Source organism: Passer domesticus, chromosome 6 (genome assembly GCF_036417665.1).
Source record: "Passer domesticus isolate bPasDom1 chromosome 6, bPasDom1.hap1, whole genome shotgun sequence".
NCBI classification, from domain to species: Eukaryota; Metazoa; Chordata; class Aves; order Passeriformes; family Passeridae; genus Passer; species Passer domesticus.
In genome coordinates, this window is record NC_087479.1 from 25,753,653 (window position 1) to 25,771,482 (window position 17,830).

Here is a 17,830-nt window from a genome sequence, read left to right on the forward strand (position 1 = left end):
AGCAAAACTAAGCACCCAGATGCTGCAAAGTCACGGCAAAAAGTCGAGGAAGAAGACACAACTCGGAGGGGAAGATATGAGAGCCAAGGCATGGTTGCTGAAGGAAAAAAAAAAAATTTTTTTCAAATTTAGTGACTACTAGAAAATGGGCTAGGATTCTATGATGTGCAGTGCAAAGGACCAAAAGATGCCAAAACTAAGCTCACAGATGTATTAAGTTTTGTTTCGTCGGGCCAGGGTTTTATGAGCCTTTAAAAGAAAACTTAATACACACAAAGGATAGCTCAGCTATTACCTTTGGAGGCAAATAATGAGCAGGATGGCTTCTGCTGCAGTGTTGGAAACCAAACTGTTTAATAAAAGGAAAAACAATAAACAGAAAATCCGATCCAGGTACAGAGGTCTGCTCCTGGTAAAACACCTTCACAAAAGCCTCGCAGTTTTTTTGTCTTCTCTTTTTCTACCTGATGGCCCAGGCGGGATCTTTTGGCTCTCATCCAATTAGGTGACCCCAAGGTTTTAGTGAAGTCTCTGAGGTCCTATAAGGTGGCTTTTCACCTGATCGTTGGGAGAAACTTCTGGGCTTTCTTCCTTTTTTGGGGGACAAAGGCTAGTTTGTCCCTCTCTCATTGGGGGCATCCCCCTACACTCCTTCATCTCACCCTTTACTATACATTTAGAAAGAAAGAGGAGAAAGGAGTATAGATTAGAATGCCAATAATTTTTTTTTTTTTTGCCAATTCTCTATCTTAACTTTGGTGAAGTGTTTTTCCCGGTAGGCTTCAAATTTCTGGTTATATGTGTGACTTTTACATAGAGGTAGGTTTAACAACTTTTTTATCACAACAATAACTACAAAACTTTTTCAGTGCAAAACTTTCTTGTAAACAATTTTAACTAATGCAAACTTAGAAAACAGTCTTTGCTTCTATCCGTGGCTCAGTTGTTTGTGCATTCTTTTTCTGGTGTCGTCTGCTGCTCTCGGATCGGTTGCACTTGTGGCTTGACATTCTTTGCAGGGATCCATCGAAGACCTGTGTTTGTAGAAATGCATGCAAACCCCCGGCCCCATGTTACAAGAGGATGGGGTCCTGAAATCTGTCCTGTCTCTGGATCCTTGATGAAGACTGGTGGTCTTTCCTTGAGCTTTGCCTGACTGGTATTGCTGAAATGCCTGAAAATTGGTGGTACCTGCTCCATAAAGGAATTGTTTAAGAAGTTAAAAACATATACAACTTTATTCAGCCTCTCTATTGTAGAAAGCACTTCTGTCCCCCCTTTCTGTCTTTCTAGTATCATTTTCAATGACCTGTGTGCTCTTTCTACAATAGACTGGCCTGTGGAAGAATGTGGAATACCTGTGGTATGTTTGATACCCCAAGTTTTGAAAAACTCTTGCAATTTATTAGAAATGTAGGCTGGTCCGTTGTCAGTTTTGACTTCTTGAGGAATACCTAGGGATGCAAATGCTTGTAAGAAATGTTTAATCACATCTCTACTTTTTTCTCCTTGATGTGCAGAAGCAAAAATTGCTCCTGAGAAGGTATCTATTGATACATGTATATGTTTGAACCTTGCAAATGACTGATATTGAGTGATGTCCGTTTGCCATATCTGCAGGCTATTTAAGCCTCGAGGGTTAACTCCTGTTGCTATTGCTGGTATAGCTAATTTCTGGCAATCTGGACATGACTGAACAATTGCTTTTGCCTGATTCTGAGAGATGTTAAACATTCTTACTAAAGCAGGTGCATTTTGGTGATAGAAAGCATGGCTCATTCTTGCTTGTTCAATAACATTAGGAAGTGTGTGCTGGATTGGCATGGCTAACAAATCAGCCATGGCATTTCCCTCTGCTAAGAAACCTGGAAGAGAAGAATGTGAGCGAATGTGCATTACAAAGTAAGGTTCTTGTCGAATGGAAAGAAGTAAGATTAACTGTTTGAGCAAACTATATAACTGATCATTAGCAACTTCTTTTAGCAGAGATCCTTCTGCTCTTTCTACCACACCTGCAACGTAAATTGAATCTGTTACTAAATTAAAAGGAAATGTGAATTTTGAAAAGACCCGTACAACTGCTGCCAACTCTGTAATCTGTGCAGAACCATCTACTTCCTCAATATCTGATTCCCATTTTTTTGTCTCTGAATTTTGCCAAGCAATCACAGATTTTTTAGACTTCCCAGAACCGTCTGTAAAAAATGTGATTGCCTCAAGGGGTATATTACTTCTTAAAGGCTTATGAATTAATTTTAAAGATGAACTTAATAGCTCATGTTTGGGACAATTGACTGAAATTTTTCCTGCAAAATTTTCCAAAGCAAATTGCATAACTTCTGAATTTTGAATTAACCATTCTAAGTAGATGGTTGTGACAGGCAGAAAGATTTCTGCAAAATCTCTTCCTGCAAGGGAAAGCATTCGAGATCTAGCCTTGATAATCAATTGTGAAATAATTTCAGGGCAAGTTGTTATAGTTTTACCCAATTGACGCGATAGGAAAACCCACTCTAAGATTATCAGATGGTCCTTCTTCTCTAGATCCCACTGGAATATCAAACCATGAAGTTGTGGACTCTCCCCTAAAACTGCAAACAAAAAAGACAGGTTAGGATTATACCGATGAGCCTGACGTGACTGGATGGCTCTCATCACTTTCTCTAAAGCATTTTGAGCTTCTTTGTTGAATTCTCGCGGTGAGTTTAAGGCTGTGTCTCCTCTTAACAAATCTGCCAGAGGAGCCAAGTCCTGATTTGAAAGGCCTAGTAGTGGACGAAGCCAGTTCAGAGTGCCTACAAGCTGCTGCACTTCATTCAAGGTTTTTGGATTTGTCCTTAGCTGGAGTGGTTGCGGAGTTACCGTTTGTTCTGTGATCCTGTATCCTAAATATTTCCAGGGAGGAAGTGTCTGTATTTTTTCTTTTGCTACAGTGAGTCCTGCTTTCTCTACTGCTGAGATGACCTGATCTGTTGTCTCCTGCATTGATGCTTGGTCCTTTGCTGCTACTAAGATATCTTGTTAAAATCCAGTTTCTAACCTGAGATGCCATTGTGATAAAATGTCCCGTCCCCAAAGAACTATATCAGCTCCTACAATGAATGGTCTTGTGGTGGCAACACGACCTTCAGGCCCCTCAAATGTGACTGCGTGCGAGCTTCGAAAGCTCTCACAGTGACCACCAATACCTGCCAGCTGATCCAGCGTAGGCACGACGGTCCAGTCCTGTGGCCATTTCGATCTCGATATCAGAGTGACGTCTGCTCCGGTATCTATCAGGCCAGTGAGGGTGATGGCTTGCCCGAGGTGCTTCAGGACACAGGTGAGCTGAGGCCGCCCGCGGCTGATGTGCCTGGTCCAAGCGATGACAGCTGTGTTGTTCTGTGACTCTGGTAGGAGGAAAGCTTGCGCTATGGTTAACCCTTTGGGTAAAAAACATGGAGGGTCTAGACACAAAGCTAAGACTGTAATTTCCTGTGAACAGGTGACAGACAGCACAGTTGGAATGACATAAAAACCTTCTGCATGGGATCTGCTCACTCCCACTATTAAGAACTGACGTGGTTGTGGTTCAGGTCCCAGCTGTTCTGTAGACACTGTGTAAGCAACAGCATTGGTTAGCATCACTGGCTGGGCTGTAGACAGCTCCAGTCTGGTACCTGGGGACATTGTGGTCGGAAGTCCTGCAAGGATGTGTTGCAGTTCTGAACTTGGTGGCCTGTGGTGGTCTCTGGCCTCTGGTGCAGTGGTTTTTGTATCATTGCACGCCACTGCCCCGTGCTGGACTGCACGTTTCCCGGCAGATGGTACGAAAAACCCTGTGCTGGGTAAAAGCTGTTAGTATTGTGACAGAAACCTCTGCATCCACTGTTTCTTGGCAATGGCCTTCTGCGGGTCCTAGGACATCCCCTTTTAAAATGACCTCTCTGACCACACGAATGGCACGAGTCCCTTGGAATTTGTTGGTTCTCAATTGCACCTTTGAATGCTATTAAAGCTTCTGCTAGGGTTTGTGTTTGCTTTTCTACTGCTTTTTCCTGCTGCTTTAGGGTGTTTTCTTGAGCTGTTGTGATGGCACTGGCCAATACTTCTGCCTGCATGGCTGCTGCATGCTCAGGGGTGCTCAGGCGGTTGCAAGCATCTACTAGCTGTGTCAGGGTGGGCTCAGGATCCTGTGGTAATGTACGTAATGCCTTTTTACAGGTTGGGTTTGCATTAGAAATTGCAAGCCGTTTTAATAACTCTTGTCTGGCTCGATCTATTGGAATCTGCTTTTCTAATGCCATTTTTAAACGGTCCAAAAACTTAATATAAGGCTCATCTATGCCCTGTTTTATTTCTGTGAAATCTAGTTCTGGCTTGTTGCCATCAGGGACCTGTAACAAAGCTGTTTTTGCTGCTTCTTTGACATCCTGCAATACTTGTCTACTAAGAGTTCGGGCTTGTATTTGAGGATCTGTATGAGCTCCTTCACCTGAGAGCTGATCTATAGTCAAATTTGCAGTAGCTGGAGTTCCTGCATAACCTCTTAAAAGGTCGTTTAACAAACGTTTCCATGCTAGTTCCCACAGAGAAAATTCTGTTGGAGATAGCAGGGATGTGCAAAGCTGTTTTAGATCATGTGGAGTGAATATGTTTGCTGTGAAGGTGGCCTGTAATAGGCTTCTGAAATAGGCAGAATCTCTACCATACAGACGAGAGGATTTGCAAATCTCTTTTAACTCAGCAAAGTTAATTTGTTGCCATGTAGCCTTGGGTCCCGGACCTGCAGTGTATTTCACAGGAAAAACCTTCAATTTCGATGCAATTTCCCACTCTCCTTCCTGAACTGCATCCTTTCTTATCCTCTGCCAGGTATCTGTGACTCCCTGTGTGTTAAACTCTTCCTTAGATTGTTTGAAATTACATTGTGGAGCATAGGAATAGTTTGTTTTTTGTTCCGGTAAGTTATCGGACATGGGCGCCGCCATTTTGGACAGGGTCAGTTCCGGCGCATCACTTCCGGTTCCCACGCTCGGCAGAGAGGGGGTGTGTTGTCCCGGGCTGTGGGCGGGGAGCAGGGGCAGGGACACCGACCGGGCACCGCCTACAAAAGGGGTGCGTCCCTGCTCCGATGGACAGGAGCTCAGGGAGCAGCCACCCAGGGACTCCTGGGAGTCCGACGAGGATGGCGAGCCACGCCCACGAAGGACAGAGCTGGGCTCGGGGCTATAATGGCGATTGCCACGTGCTCTATTGTTCTCAGACTGGATTCTATCGGCTCGGCTTTTTCCAGTTTTACTGTCAAAATTCACCGATTTTGAACGCCAAAGCAAGGTTTTGAGAGGAGATAGAGAGGACTTTGCTCTGGTAGGGTTTTTGGAAGACGGGTTTTGCAGACAAGCCTGGCCAGGGCTGGTCTGCTCCCCCCTGTCTCGGGATGGGGTCGGTGGGGCAGGCGGGGGGGCAGCTGGCCTGGCTGCCTCCCGGCCTCTCCACCGGGGTTTCTCGGCTGGGATAAAGGAAGGTTTTTGGGTCCCCTCAGAACTTCGCTTTCTCCTGTCTTCTCTGTCCTGTTTGCATTCTGCCCTCTCCCTGGTCTTTGCTTGCTTTTCATTTTCCATTATTACAAATTTCAATACCGTCCTGAATATTGGACGCAGCTTTAAGTTGGACTTCTTGTTCTTTTCTGTGTTATATAATTTCAGTCCAACTGAATCCCAGAAGTCTGGATCGAGTTTCTGAGACATGTCTGAGTTTGGGAATTCTTTTAAGACCCATTTTACAAGCTTTTTAAGCTGTTTTTTGTCAAACTGAATATCTTGGATTTCTAACTTATAATTAAAATACGAAAAAAATTCCTGCTCAGCTACTGACAACCGATTTCCCATGGTGAAACTCACCGAGTCTTCTGGTCGTCCTTCTTGGTATAGACTTTTTCCCGGGTCCTGGGTGCAACAGTTTCAGCTTAGCCGATTCACAGTATCCTCTGAGGGTGTGTCGTTTGCTCCCGTCCCGTCTGAATTATAGCCTCTTCTTCACCGGTATGAGGCTTCGATTTGGGATTCCCTCTAAACCCCAAATCTCTTCTTCTGAGTTTTCTTTTTTAACGCGACAAAAAACTCAGGTGCAGGCCTGCTTCCCCAAAAACGCAAATACCAAGGAAAATTGTCCTATTTTGATTGAGGTAATCAAAAATTCCTAGACCATCTTCCTCAATATGAGAAATTCTGTCCAGGTGCCACGTATTAAGTTTTGTTTCGTCGGGCCAGGGTTTTATGAGCCTTTAAAAGAAAACTTAATACACACAAAGGATAGCTCAGCTATTACCTTTGGAGGCAAATAATGAGCAGGATGGCTTCTGCTGCAGTGTTGGAAACCAAACTGTTTAATAAAAGGAAAAACAATAAACAGAAAATCCGATCCAGGTACAGAGGTCTGCTCCTGGTAAAACACCTTCACAAAAGCCTCGCAGTTCTTTTGTCTTCTCTTTTTCTACCTGATGGCCCAGGCGGGATCTTTTGGCTCTCATCCAATTAGGTGACCCCAAGGTTTTAGTGAAGTCTCTGAGGTCCTATAAGGTGGCTTTTCACCTGATCGTTGGGAGAAACTTCTGGGCTTTCTTCCTTTTTTGGGGGACAAAGGCTAGTTTGTCCCTCTCTCATTGGGGGCATCCCCCTACACTCCTTCACAGATGCTGCAAAGGCAGGGCAAAAAGTCGAGGAGGAAGACACGACTGGCAGGGGAAGATATGAGAGCCATGGCACGGATACTGGAAAAAAAAGAAAAAAATCTTCGGCAAGCTCAAACCCACCAAAAGGCACGGGATGCTGTCAAGTGCTGGGACTTGGTCCAAAGGTTGCCCAATTGATTCCCATTGAAATCGCGAGATTTCGTTTCCCTTCCCGAAAGGGAATTTTGGGAAGGGAAACGAAATCTCGCGACCCTGAAAAGAAAGGCTTACAAAGGCTCTGGAAAGGAGATATGATCAAATGAAGTGCGGCTGACAAAAATCCCAAAAGCCAGAAAATCGGGATATTTAGTGACTACAAGAAAATGGTGTGGGAGGAAATGTGGTGCAGTGCAAGGAGCCAAAGTTAGCAAAACTAAGCACCCAGATGCTGCAAAGTCATGGCAAAAAGTCGAGGAAGAAGACACAACTCGGAGGGGAAGATATGAGAGCCAAGGCATGGTTGCTGAAGAAAAAAAAAAAAAATTTTTCAAATTTAGTGACTACTAGAAAATGGGCTAGGATTCTATGATGTGCAGTGCAAAGGACCAAAAGATGCCAAAACTAAGCTCACAGATGCTGCAAAGGCAGGGCAAAAAGTCGAGGAGGAAGACACGACTGGCAGGGGAAGATATGAGAGCCATGGCACGGATACTGGAAAAAAAAGAAAAAAATCTTCGGCAAGCTCAAACCCACCAAAAGGCACGGGATGCTGTCAAGTGCTGGGACTTGGTCCAAAGGTTGCCCAATTGATTCCCATTGAAATCGCGAGATTTCGTTTCCCTTCCCGAAAGGGAATTTTGGGAAGGGAAACGAAATCTCGCGACCCTGAAAAGAAAGGCTTACAAAGGCTCTGGAAAGGAGATATGATCAAATGAAGTGCGGCTGACAAAAATCCCAAAAGCCAGAAAATCGGGATATTTAGTGACTACAAGAAAATGGTGTGGGAGGAAATGTGGTGCAGTGCAAGGAGCAAAAGTTAGCAAAACTAAGCACCCAGATGCTGCAAAGTCACGGCAAAAAGTCGAGGAAGAAGACACAACTCGGAGGGGAAGATATGAGAGCCAAGGCATGGTTGCTGAAGAAAAAAAAAAAAAAAATTTTTCAAATTTAGTGACTACTAGAAAATGGGCTAGGATTCTATGATGTGCAGTGCAAAGGACCAAAAGATGCCAAAACTAAGCTCACAGATGCTGCAAAGGCAGGGCAAAAAGTCGAGGAGGAAGACACGACTGGCAGGGGAAGATATGAGAGCCATGGCACGGATACTGGAAAAAAAAGAAAAAAATCTTCGGCAAGCTCAAACCCACCAAAAGGCACGGGATGCTGTCAAGTGCTGGGACTTGGTCCAAAGGTTGCCCAATTGATTCCCATTGAAATCTCGCGACCCTAAAAAGAAAGGCTTACAAAGGCTCTGGAAAGGAGATATGATCAAATGAAGTGCGGCTGACAAAAATCCCAAAAGCCAGAAAATCGGGATATTTAGTGACTACAAGAAAATGGTGTGGGAGGAAATGTGGTGCAGTGCAAGGAGCAAAAGTTAGCAAAACTAAGCACCCAGATGCTGCAAAGTCACGGCAAAAAGTCGAGGAAGAAGACACGTCTGGCAGGGGAAGATATGAGAGCCATGGCACGGATACTGGAAAAAAAAGAAAAAAATCTTCGGCAAGCTCAAACCCACCAAAAGGCACGGGATGCTGTCAAGTGCTGGGACTTGGTCCAAAGGTTGCCCAATTGATTCCCATTGAAATCTCACGACCCTGAAAAGAAAGGCTTACAAAGGCTCTGGAAAGGAGATATGATCAAATGAAGTGCGGCTGACAAAAATCCCAAAAGCCAGAAAATCGGGATATTTAGTGACTACAAGAAAATGGTGTGGGAGGAAATGTGGTGCAGTGCAAGGAGCAAAAGTTAGCAAAACTAAGCACCCAGATGCTGCAAAGTCACGGCAAAAAGTCGAGGAAGAAGACACAACTTGAAGGGGAAGATTTGAGAGCCAAGGCATGGTTGCTGAAGAAAAAAAAAAATTTTTTTCAAATTTAGTGACTAGAAGTAAATAGACCAGGATTACATGGGGTTCAGTGCAAAAGACATCTTTTGGCATCAGTGGAAAAAAATCTCCTCTTTATATTTTTTTCTCATAATGGTACTAGGAATAACTAGTTATATGTTGTTTAAGAAATTTTCAGAAATATTTGAAAATAGGATGAAGAAACCTGAATAACATTTCTTGTGCCTTAAAGTATAATGAAGTTTGTAACTCTTTGATTACCTTTTATAATCCCTGGTGTGGTATTTTACTGATCTACACACATTCATTCTATGATGTTACGTGAGATTAGGAAGAAATAAACATGCCGGTTCTTCTGTCAGGATTACATAAGAATAACATGGAATTACTATTTTCAAATCAGCAGAAACTTAACGTCTGCCTCATGAAGAAGAGAACTGTTGATGCAGCTGCTCAACACATGGTTGATCAGTATGATGTGCCTTCTTCTGCATATGCAATCTAGGAACAAAATGGAGCTCTACTGGTTCTGAGCCTTGGGGTATGCATGAGACAAGATTTCAATCTCATCTTTGCTACTTTCTACATTCAAACTAAATAGTGAAGTATCTCACTTGCAGTATCAGCTGTGGGGTCATGTGAAGTGGGATAAATTCTTACTGTGTGCCATGAGCCAATAGGTGTACACAGGAAGTTTTGAACATGTGAAGAACTGTTTCTTGGTAGAAGTGTGAAGGAATACAAGTAATAGGGAATATGGTCTGTGCTCTGGAGCATGCTGGCCTTGATTTACTTCTCTTTACATTCCAGGTGCAACAGAAAGGCTCTCTGTAGTTTCAGGTTAAGGATGTTTGCATTGACCTCGTGGAAACATGAGCACATAAGAATGTAGTTCAAGGGCTCAAGTGTTGATGCAAGTGGTACCAGGAAAAACAATTACATGATGATAATCCCTAAGCAGGGTGAAGGAGGGGAAACTGTACAGAGGAATAATGTCCATTTCCATAAGGGGCTAACTAGCAAAAAAAACTCTCATGAGTATGCACCACACCAAAAAAGTGCAAGGGGCCACCTACCTGGTGGGTTAGGGCAGATGTATGAAACTGTGAAGCTGGCATGCCTCTAGGCACTACCTTTCCTCTCATCTCAAGTCCTTTATTGCTGCTGCATTTTCCTTGTCTTACCACTTGAATTGCAGAGTGTTTTGTTAGGGATTACAGGAACAGAGACTGGACCTGTTTGTTCCATGTTGATACCATTCCTGCAGCTTTGAATGGGAATAATGCTTTAGTTGTGCTGAATACCCTACTTGTCCTTGAACTTTGAACATGTTTATACAGAAAGGCACCTTTCATGATTACCACTGTTTACTCAAGCAGCAACACCAACACAGGACTCCTCCAGCAGAGACTGCAACAAGCAACAGCAGACTTGGATAGTGGCAACAGCTCCCATAGGCAGTTATGTCAGGGTATTAATTCTCCTGGTGTTGAAATAAATCTGTAGAGCTAAGGTGTGTCTAAATGTCTTCAGGATGGATCAAATCCCATTTCAAATTCCTGCTGCACAAAATAGTACACACTTAAGTTTTCTTTGCCAGCTGCTTTTCTTTTTCACGGTTATCTCCTGGTTGTGTAGTTGTATTTTGCAGCTGTATAAATAACTCCAATGTGCATTTTCCTATGGTTGTACTTCCTTATTTTTCCTTGTATAAACAGCACAGGTGAAGATAGGGGTGGGACAGCTACAAGGACAGAATCACATTGCTCAGCGATATAATTGCAAATTGATTTACTAAGCAGAGTAAGTATAGTGGGTCAATTCCAGTTTCTAATCTATGCACACTTGGAATGTGTGGTCTGGATTACTGGCCTGGACCCAGGGCCTGGAAGTTTCAACACACACTCTGCTCATGTACGGTGCCTGGTGGTTGTGCACATCCCCTTTCAGCGGGTTTTCAACCCGTGCCTTCTACAGTGCCAGCATAAACTGCCAAGGGCTTCCCTAATCACATAGTCCCAAACCAGCCTCTGGGAATCTCTGGTTTCTGGCTCCAAGCGTCTTAGGGTAGTGCAACGTTAGAGCAGTCACAGTGAACAGCTGATTCATCACCTCTTTGTTTTTCCTATTCACATGAATTAAAGAAGGCCTATCTTAATGTCGCATTTATCTGAACCACGTTTGTGGGTGAGCTTTACCCTCTGACAACTGAACGAAGTTGAAGACTCGTGCAGATCATTTTTAACATGTCTCCCTTAGGCCCTGCCAAGCACAGCCTTTGGCTCTTCCGTGATTCCCAGAACGTCAATTCAGATTAAACAGGATGAGAGAAAGTAGGTTGCAGCACCATCTCCTCGGTGTGACTCGGGCCGGGAGGTTACCAGGTTCAGAGCCAGCCCTATAATTTAATCCGATCGGGCCCGATGTCGACGTTCAGCGCGGAGAACCGGGAAAGCGGCGCGCGCCCCCGCCGTCCCCGCCGCTCCTCCCCGCTCCGGGAGCGCGGGCAGCGCCCCGAACCAGCCCCACAGGCCGCGGCTCCTCCTCGCCGGTGGCCGCGGCCCCCGGGCGCAGGGCGGGGCCGGGGGAGGGCGGTCCCGGCTGCACCGCCCCCGTCTCCGCTCGGCCTGGGCCCGGCGCGGGGCCGCTGGCGGGCCGGGGAGCGCCATGGCGCTGGGCTCGGCGTGGAAGCAGATGTCGTGGCTGTACTACCAGTACCTGCTGGTCACCGCGCTCTACATGCTGGAGCCCTGGGAGCGCACCGTCTTCAGTATCCTTCTGCCGGCCGGGCCTGGCGGGGCGGCGGGTGCGAGTGCGGGGCCGGGGCTGTCCCCCTCCCTGTCGCGCTGTGTCCGGCGGCGGCTCCGGGGCAGCCCCGAGGCCGCCGGGCGGGTGTGGCGGCTCCGCCGGCCCTGTGCGGTGCTCGGGGAGCGCCCGGGCCGTGGTCGTGCTGAGAGTGCTGCCGCCGGCGGGGCTTGCTGGGCGCGGGGGAGAGTCGGGCCGGGCCGGGCCGGGGGCAGCCGGCCTGAGGCGCCGAGCGCGGCCGGAGCCCGCGGCGGCCGGAGGAGCGGCAGTCTCCGCCTGGGACTGAGGCTTGACCTCTCTTTGCTGGCGGGGACTCAGCTCCTCGCCCTTCCAAACTAACATCCTGCCCGGGCTGGAGATAAACCTCGCTGTGCTGTTTGGCATGTTGTGTCCGGGCGTCTGGCAGCCTTGTCCGTTTCTCCTCCGGCATAAGTTTTTATCTTTGGAGTTATGGTAGTTCTGTCTTTTGCACTGAAATCCCGACTTTTCTGTTAAGGATAAGTGTTTTTAATGATTTCTTTTGTATTTTGCCTAGAGGAAAGTAAATGTGCACGCTGCAAAGCCTTGCAAACCTAGCTTTCATGCTGCTTTGTCACATGGCTTTTATTACATAGATATTTAATCCTCGAGCTGGTAAGTTTGCTTGGCTCTTTTAGAGTGGAAGAACTTGATAGATGCTCATGTAAAAGCATCTCTATAACGACTGTTTATAGGTTTGCTTCTTTACCTGGCCCTTTCATACAGCATTTTCTTAAGTATTGCTGTTGGCATTTCAAGTATTTTTCTCTGATTTTTTGATCCTGACTTAAAATGTTGTCTCAATATGAGTGACCCTGAGCCATCTGCAGTTAATGCTGAGCGGTAGAGAGAGAAATTAATTAAAACATTGACACAGAGAAGGGTATAAGCCATAGCAAGAAGCTGCTTTTACTGAGATTCTGCTTAGTTTTGTAAAGAAACTCACATTTGTTACGTAAAAGTGGTTGCCCAAGTTACAGTGGTGTGATCAGTCTTTTTTTTTCCTGTGTCAAGTCAGTAGAAATGGAGATTACTGGAAAAGAGAAGTAGTAAATTTTGTAGATTTACTGTGCACAATTGTTCAGGTAGAGGTTCTTATGTTGTATTCCGTGTTAATGTACCTTCTCCCTTTTATGCCATGACTCTGTCACTGAGGAAACCTCATTTTTGTTTTCCCTGCAATTATATTAGTCATGAGTACTTTTTTTTCCTTTTTACCTTGTGCAAAATATTTAAGTAAATGAAAGCGTGTGCATTTTAACTTTCATAAAATGTTTATATTATAATTGCCACATAACATACAAATGTAAAGAGTGGCACAAGCATCACTTCTGACCTCAGATGAGCAAAAATGGTTTTTGTCCTCAAACTGGAAGCTTTGGCTGTAGGTGGGTCATGTGTGCCAGGTGCTGTATGAATGCAATGCGGACACAGTGGCCTTGGGAACTAATGGTGCGTGGCTGTGCTCCAGTATCAGAAATGAGCACTGATATGGAAATGTGGATTTATGAGTTGACCTTCATTTTAGTATCTCTTACTGTATAATCCTCTGGGACTATAACTGCACCAAGCAGCTCTAATAGGCGCACCTCATAGCTCTGCTGTGCCGTGGGGAGTCGGGCGTGGAGCGCTTGTTACGCCTGTGCTGTGCAGACCTGATCTCAGGAGAGTGCAGAGCACGCACAGCTCCTCTGGTTTCACCTGTGGAAACTGAGTGCTGCTGTCTGGCCTTATCAGGCTTGTTAATCTCCAGTGTGTTTTACAGTGTTTCGGGCTAAGTTTACTGAATCTCTGCAGGTAGTTGGATGAAATCAACGGCTTTTTAAAATTCATTTTGTGTACTTTTGAATTTCTGAAATCTTAAGCTTTCTAAAACCATAATCTTTTAGTAATCTTGATGCCTTGTCAAGGCTGACCTAGAACAGAGGCTAGACGGAGTTAAAGAATAAAGTAGATATTTATTAAAAGGCCTCAATGGCTACACCTTGGGCAGTACAAGAGCCCAGCCAGGGCTACACCCATGATGAACCCAAAATGCCCACAAAATGGACAACTGTTCAAAAGCAAGGTCTCTCACTTTTATAAGTTCTGGTCCATTAGCATATTGGAGTTAATTGTCCAATTATAGTTTTAGTTTGTGAAGTCACATCCTTCTTATTTTTCTTGCTTCAGTCCACATTGTTATGCTCTTGGGCCTGAAATTTGGATCAGCTGTCCTTGAAAAGGAATTGTTTTGTCTAGCTACTCTGTGAAGAGAGCTTACCATCCCTTAATATGAAGCTCAGAACTACACACTAAAGCAGTGCAGAATCTAAAAAATATAAAAGGTAAAACCTAAGGCATAATTTCCCCCCTTCTTTTTTTTTTGGGGGGGGAGTGGGGAGGGGGTGGCTTTCCTGTCTCCTGTGATGACAGAATTTGTTTAGCTAAAGCTTCAAAAGCCCTAGAGGTTGATGAAAGTTCAACTGTACATGTACTTTATAAGCTATTGTCTTGGTTCTCTATATAAGTTTTATAAAAGCTCCCTGTTAGGAGTTCAGCTAATAAAGTGGTCATTGCAGATTTTTTAGCTGATAATTTCACATGAAGTTTATTTTGCAGTGCAATCTCCTATAGTAAAGTACTAATGAGTGTATTTAAGTACACACCTTGACTCAAAACTATGCTGATGCTCTGAGGCATTGTGAGTGAAGTGGTTAGAAAACATCTAAGGCTGTCTGCTTAAAAAGGTGGTCGTCCACAAATAAGAATGGTGTTTGTTTTTTCAGTAAAGCTGCTCATAGTTTTGTTTGCTTTTGTATTTTTGCGGTAGTTGACTTTTTTCTGCTTGGCTGAATGGGGCTGGCTTCTGCAGGACTTGCTCAACGTCTGAGAAGATGAATGTGCAAATGTGTGTTTTCTCAGTGCTTGTTTTCTGTTCTCCATCACACTTCCCATGCTTTCACCTGTGCTCCTGTGTCACTGACAAGGCAGTGGATAACTTGCAAGGCATCCTTTGCTTTTGCAGTTCAGCTGATTGCTTCTACTGGCATTCTGGTTTTCAGTGTTCAGTAGGTTCTTCTGTGGCTTATAATTGCTGAATACAGTTGATTGTGTCTGTTTCAGAAACATAAGGTTATAAGATAGTAACCGCTAAAGTTTTAATGCTATAGTTTGTGATGTCTTCTGTGGTTTCTATTTCAAATGCTTTTTTCCTCAACTGTAGTTCAGATTCCATGCTAGTTTCCATTGTTGGAATGGCACTGTACACAGGCTATGTGTTCATGCCTCAGCACATCATGGCAATATTGCACTACTTTGAAATTGTGCAGTGATGAAGAACATGTTTTCAAGAAGTACCTGGGCTTTGAAATCTGGTCTACAAAGAAGAATGAACCTCTTAAGTTTTACCAAGATTTCTACTGATGTCTGAAAGAAACAATTATGACTCTGAAGACTAGGAAATGAGATATGTAGAGCAGGGATGTGAGATGTCCCCTATGTTGTGTTCATTCCCTTTAATTTTACAAGATATGCCCTTGTATAGTAGTTTTGTCTACTTTAACATTGTGATTGTACTTTGATATCAGTATTTTCTTAACTTTGTGACAGTTTCAATATTGCACTGTGAAAGCTTTTCTTAATTGTAATTTTGAGTAAATCTTAATTGCCTTCTATTTTTAATCAGAAAGTCATCTTATTAAATGGGGCTTAAAGCTTTTGCTATTGTATGGTATGTATTTGCCTGGATATTTCTATTAATGCATTTTGTAAGAAAATACATTTAGATTCATATTAGAGACATGGATATATTCATCTAATGCTATTTACAAAAGTTAGTTTGTATGACTGAACTCAGGTGTACTGTTTGCTGTCCAAACCTTGTACAACAGTATATTTGTGCATATCACCTAAATTTGGAATTAGCAATTATTTCAAATTTCTGTATTCTACCTGTGGGAGGAGGGAGGGGAGATGAGGCATTGAAGCAGAGTGAAGACTGCATTCATTATGTTTGAAGTAGTGCTGTGGTTCTGGACTCTGTCTGGGTGGGGGGCAAATGGACTTTTCTTTACTGGCATTGGCCCACATACGACTTTCGGATAGCACTTTAAATCAACTGTTTTTCTAGCTACCAGTTCACTTTTACAGGATGCTTTATTATGTTCCAGTGGCTATGGTTTCTGCTGATTTTCACTCAACAGTGTAACTATGTCTAGATTTTCAAGGGGTTTTCTATTGCTGCTAGTGTTCCAAACATGTTTTCGCTACAACCAACCAAAACATAGGGATTTCAAGGGACTTGAGTTACAACTACAGCAATAAGTAGCTGAATACTTGGCTGAAGTCCTGTCTTTTTTTTAATAGGGATTTTTTTCAGTTTTGTATTCTGAAATGTAAGAGGGTAACAACTTAACTTTCCTAAGTGGAGAATTTTTTTGTTGTTGTTGTTGTTTAAAAAATAAAAGTTAAAAAGCAGAGCTTTGATGCAAAACTTTCTTGGAGAAGTTAATGTGTTTCGGAGTGCTGCTTGCTTTTCTCAGAACTTCCCAAAAGTGATACTTGACCAAAAAACTGTGATTTTTAACGGCCTGCTAATTGGTACTGTTACATCTTTTATGCAGCGTCTGTTGACATCAGAAATTGTAGATGTACAGTATCTAGAGATACTGACTTTCAGATTATTTCATTTTCTCAAACTCATGTACTCAAGAGAGTGCTTTTCCCTGTATTTAAAAATTTCATGTCTATTTGATTAAAAACCCTGTTGTTTTGGGAACAGTGAGCCTTAAACTTTTTAGATGAACCTGAGCTTTCCTGAAGTTGGTAGGAGTTTCCCTCTAATTGAGTGCTTTCACTTCTTAATAACTGGCCAGCAAAACATGGGTAGGTTTCTGGGATTGTGTTTTTTGGGTGGTTTTTTTTTTGTGGTGTTTTATTGTGGTTTTATTTAAATGTGTCCAGAGTTGTATGTGAGTGTTTTAAGTGTATACATGGAAATAATGATAAGTTAATGTACTCTTTCTGAAGCAACATAGCATAAATCCAATCTCTCTGTGAATTAAATCAATACTTGATTGTAATGTTTCTTTGCAAACTATTACCATGATTGATAACCTCTTTTTCAGCAGTAGATAATGTTATTTGTATGAGGGTGAGAAAATTCCTTCTGTGTGGTGGCATTAGGAATGTTAAGCATGATTTTTAATTGTGAAATGTTTTATAAAAGTCCTTTGGTATACTGACTTTTATTAGCTCCTTTTTGTTGAGAAAAAGAAGAGTAACCATTAATTTGCAGTTACTTGCCTTATGTTGGCTTGATTGATATCATACTTGAATTCAATTTGCTAATTTGAGTATAGCCTTTTTCAGTAATTCTTTTAGTATAAAGCAAGAATCTGTTTGTCTTGGACAGTTCTTTTTAGATTCTGAAGACTTTGTTAAAGATAGAGTAATTTCATTAATAAAATATGATGTGTTTACTGAAGTTTAAATTTCTAGAAGAAAGTTTTTGCAGTGTGTCCTTTTGTTTAGATTGAGCTAGTGAAGAAGTGGTTTAAGTCGTGATAATTACGAAGCAGAGATTTCTTTTTTAAAGTAGGGATATTGTTAGGGATTTAATTAATCATTACATATGAATAATAATAAATGAATCAGAAGGCTACCAAGTTGTTTTCCCACTGAAGTCTGCCTTATTGTCGTATCATCTGGGGGGTCATATGCTCTATCATAGAACCTTAATTTTTTTTTAGTGCAAGCTGGAGGTCAAAGGTAGTTTGAATATCATTTGGAGGCAGCTGGTCAATCATGCCTTTGTTCAAACTTGTTAATAACAATTGAGGCATTAGTAATTTAGATAAAATTGGAAAAAACAATTATGAGAAATGAGAAAAAAATTACCTGAGAGACATGCAAGTGGCTGTATGTTAATCTTTTAATAGTAATAGCTCTTGGGGTTTAGATTGCATCATTAGAAATCCGCATTTAAAAATGCATTAGGTGTGTCATATAGCAGAACTGATAATTCCAGTTTGTGAGGCAGCAGACTGAGCTGGGGTGACTCACTGTGCTGGAGGCCCTGGGGCTCCCAGAGCCAGCTCTGCAGAGGCTCCTTGGCTGCCTCCAGGGCTGGGTACTGTACAATTATTTATTAAAAACCTTTACAGAAGGAGCTGCTCTAACCAAAACAGGCATTGTATTGCAGAATGTCAGGCTGGAGCCAGAAACAGATCCAGGACCTGTGTAGTGTATGTATGGCTTGAATCAGTTCTATCTTTTTATACACACATATATGCACAATCTCTGTT

The 17,830-nt window shown here is 43.0% G+C and overlaps 2 protein-coding genes across 2 annotated transcripts; one reads left to right on the forward strand and one right to left on the reverse strand.

Moving 5' to 3' along the window:
- Positions 1-330: 330 nt before the first annotated feature.
- On the reverse strand, positions 331-6,664 carry LOC135302932 (uncharacterized). Its single transcript, XM_064423976.1, has 2 exons — positions 3,660-6,664; positions 331-3,389 (listed from the first exon to the last, which is right to left on the reverse strand). Exons 1-2 carry the CDS (start codon positions 5,868-5,870, stop codon positions 3,312-3,314), a joined length of 2,289 nt encoding a protein of 762 aa, XP_064280046.1. The 5' UTR covers positions 5,871-6,664; the 3' UTR covers positions 331-3,311.
- A 4,561-nt stretch (positions 6,665-11,225) lies between these two features.
- Positions 11,226-16,017, forward strand: SPTSSA (serine palmitoyltransferase small subunit A). The gene is made up of 2 exons (XM_064423993.1): positions 11,226-11,490; positions 14,754-16,017. Exons 1-2 carry the CDS (start codon positions 11,388-11,390, stop codon positions 14,855-14,857), a joined length of 207 nt encoding a protein of 68 aa, XP_064280063.1. The 5' UTR covers positions 11,226-11,387; the 3' UTR covers positions 14,858-16,017.
- The last annotated feature ends 1,813 nt before the right edge of the window (positions 16,018-17,830 follow it).

Coding starts and splice junctions, on each gene's coding strand:
- LOC135302932 (XM_064423976.1), bottom strand. CDS start 5,870: ATGGGAAATCGGTTGTCAGTAGCTGAGCAGGAATTTTTTTCGTATTTT. Junction 3,390..3,659: donor TCCGACCACAATGTCCCCAG/GTACCAGACTGG, acceptor TCCTCCTACCAG/AGTCACAGAACAACACAGCT.
- SPTSSA (XM_064423993.1), top strand. CDS start 11,388: ATGGCGCTGGGCTCGGCGTGGAAGCAGATGTCGTGGCTGTACTACCAG. Junction 11,491..14,753: donor CTGGGAGCGCACCGTCTTCA/GTATCCTTCTGC, acceptor ACTGTAGTTCAG/ATTCCATGCTAGTTTCCATT.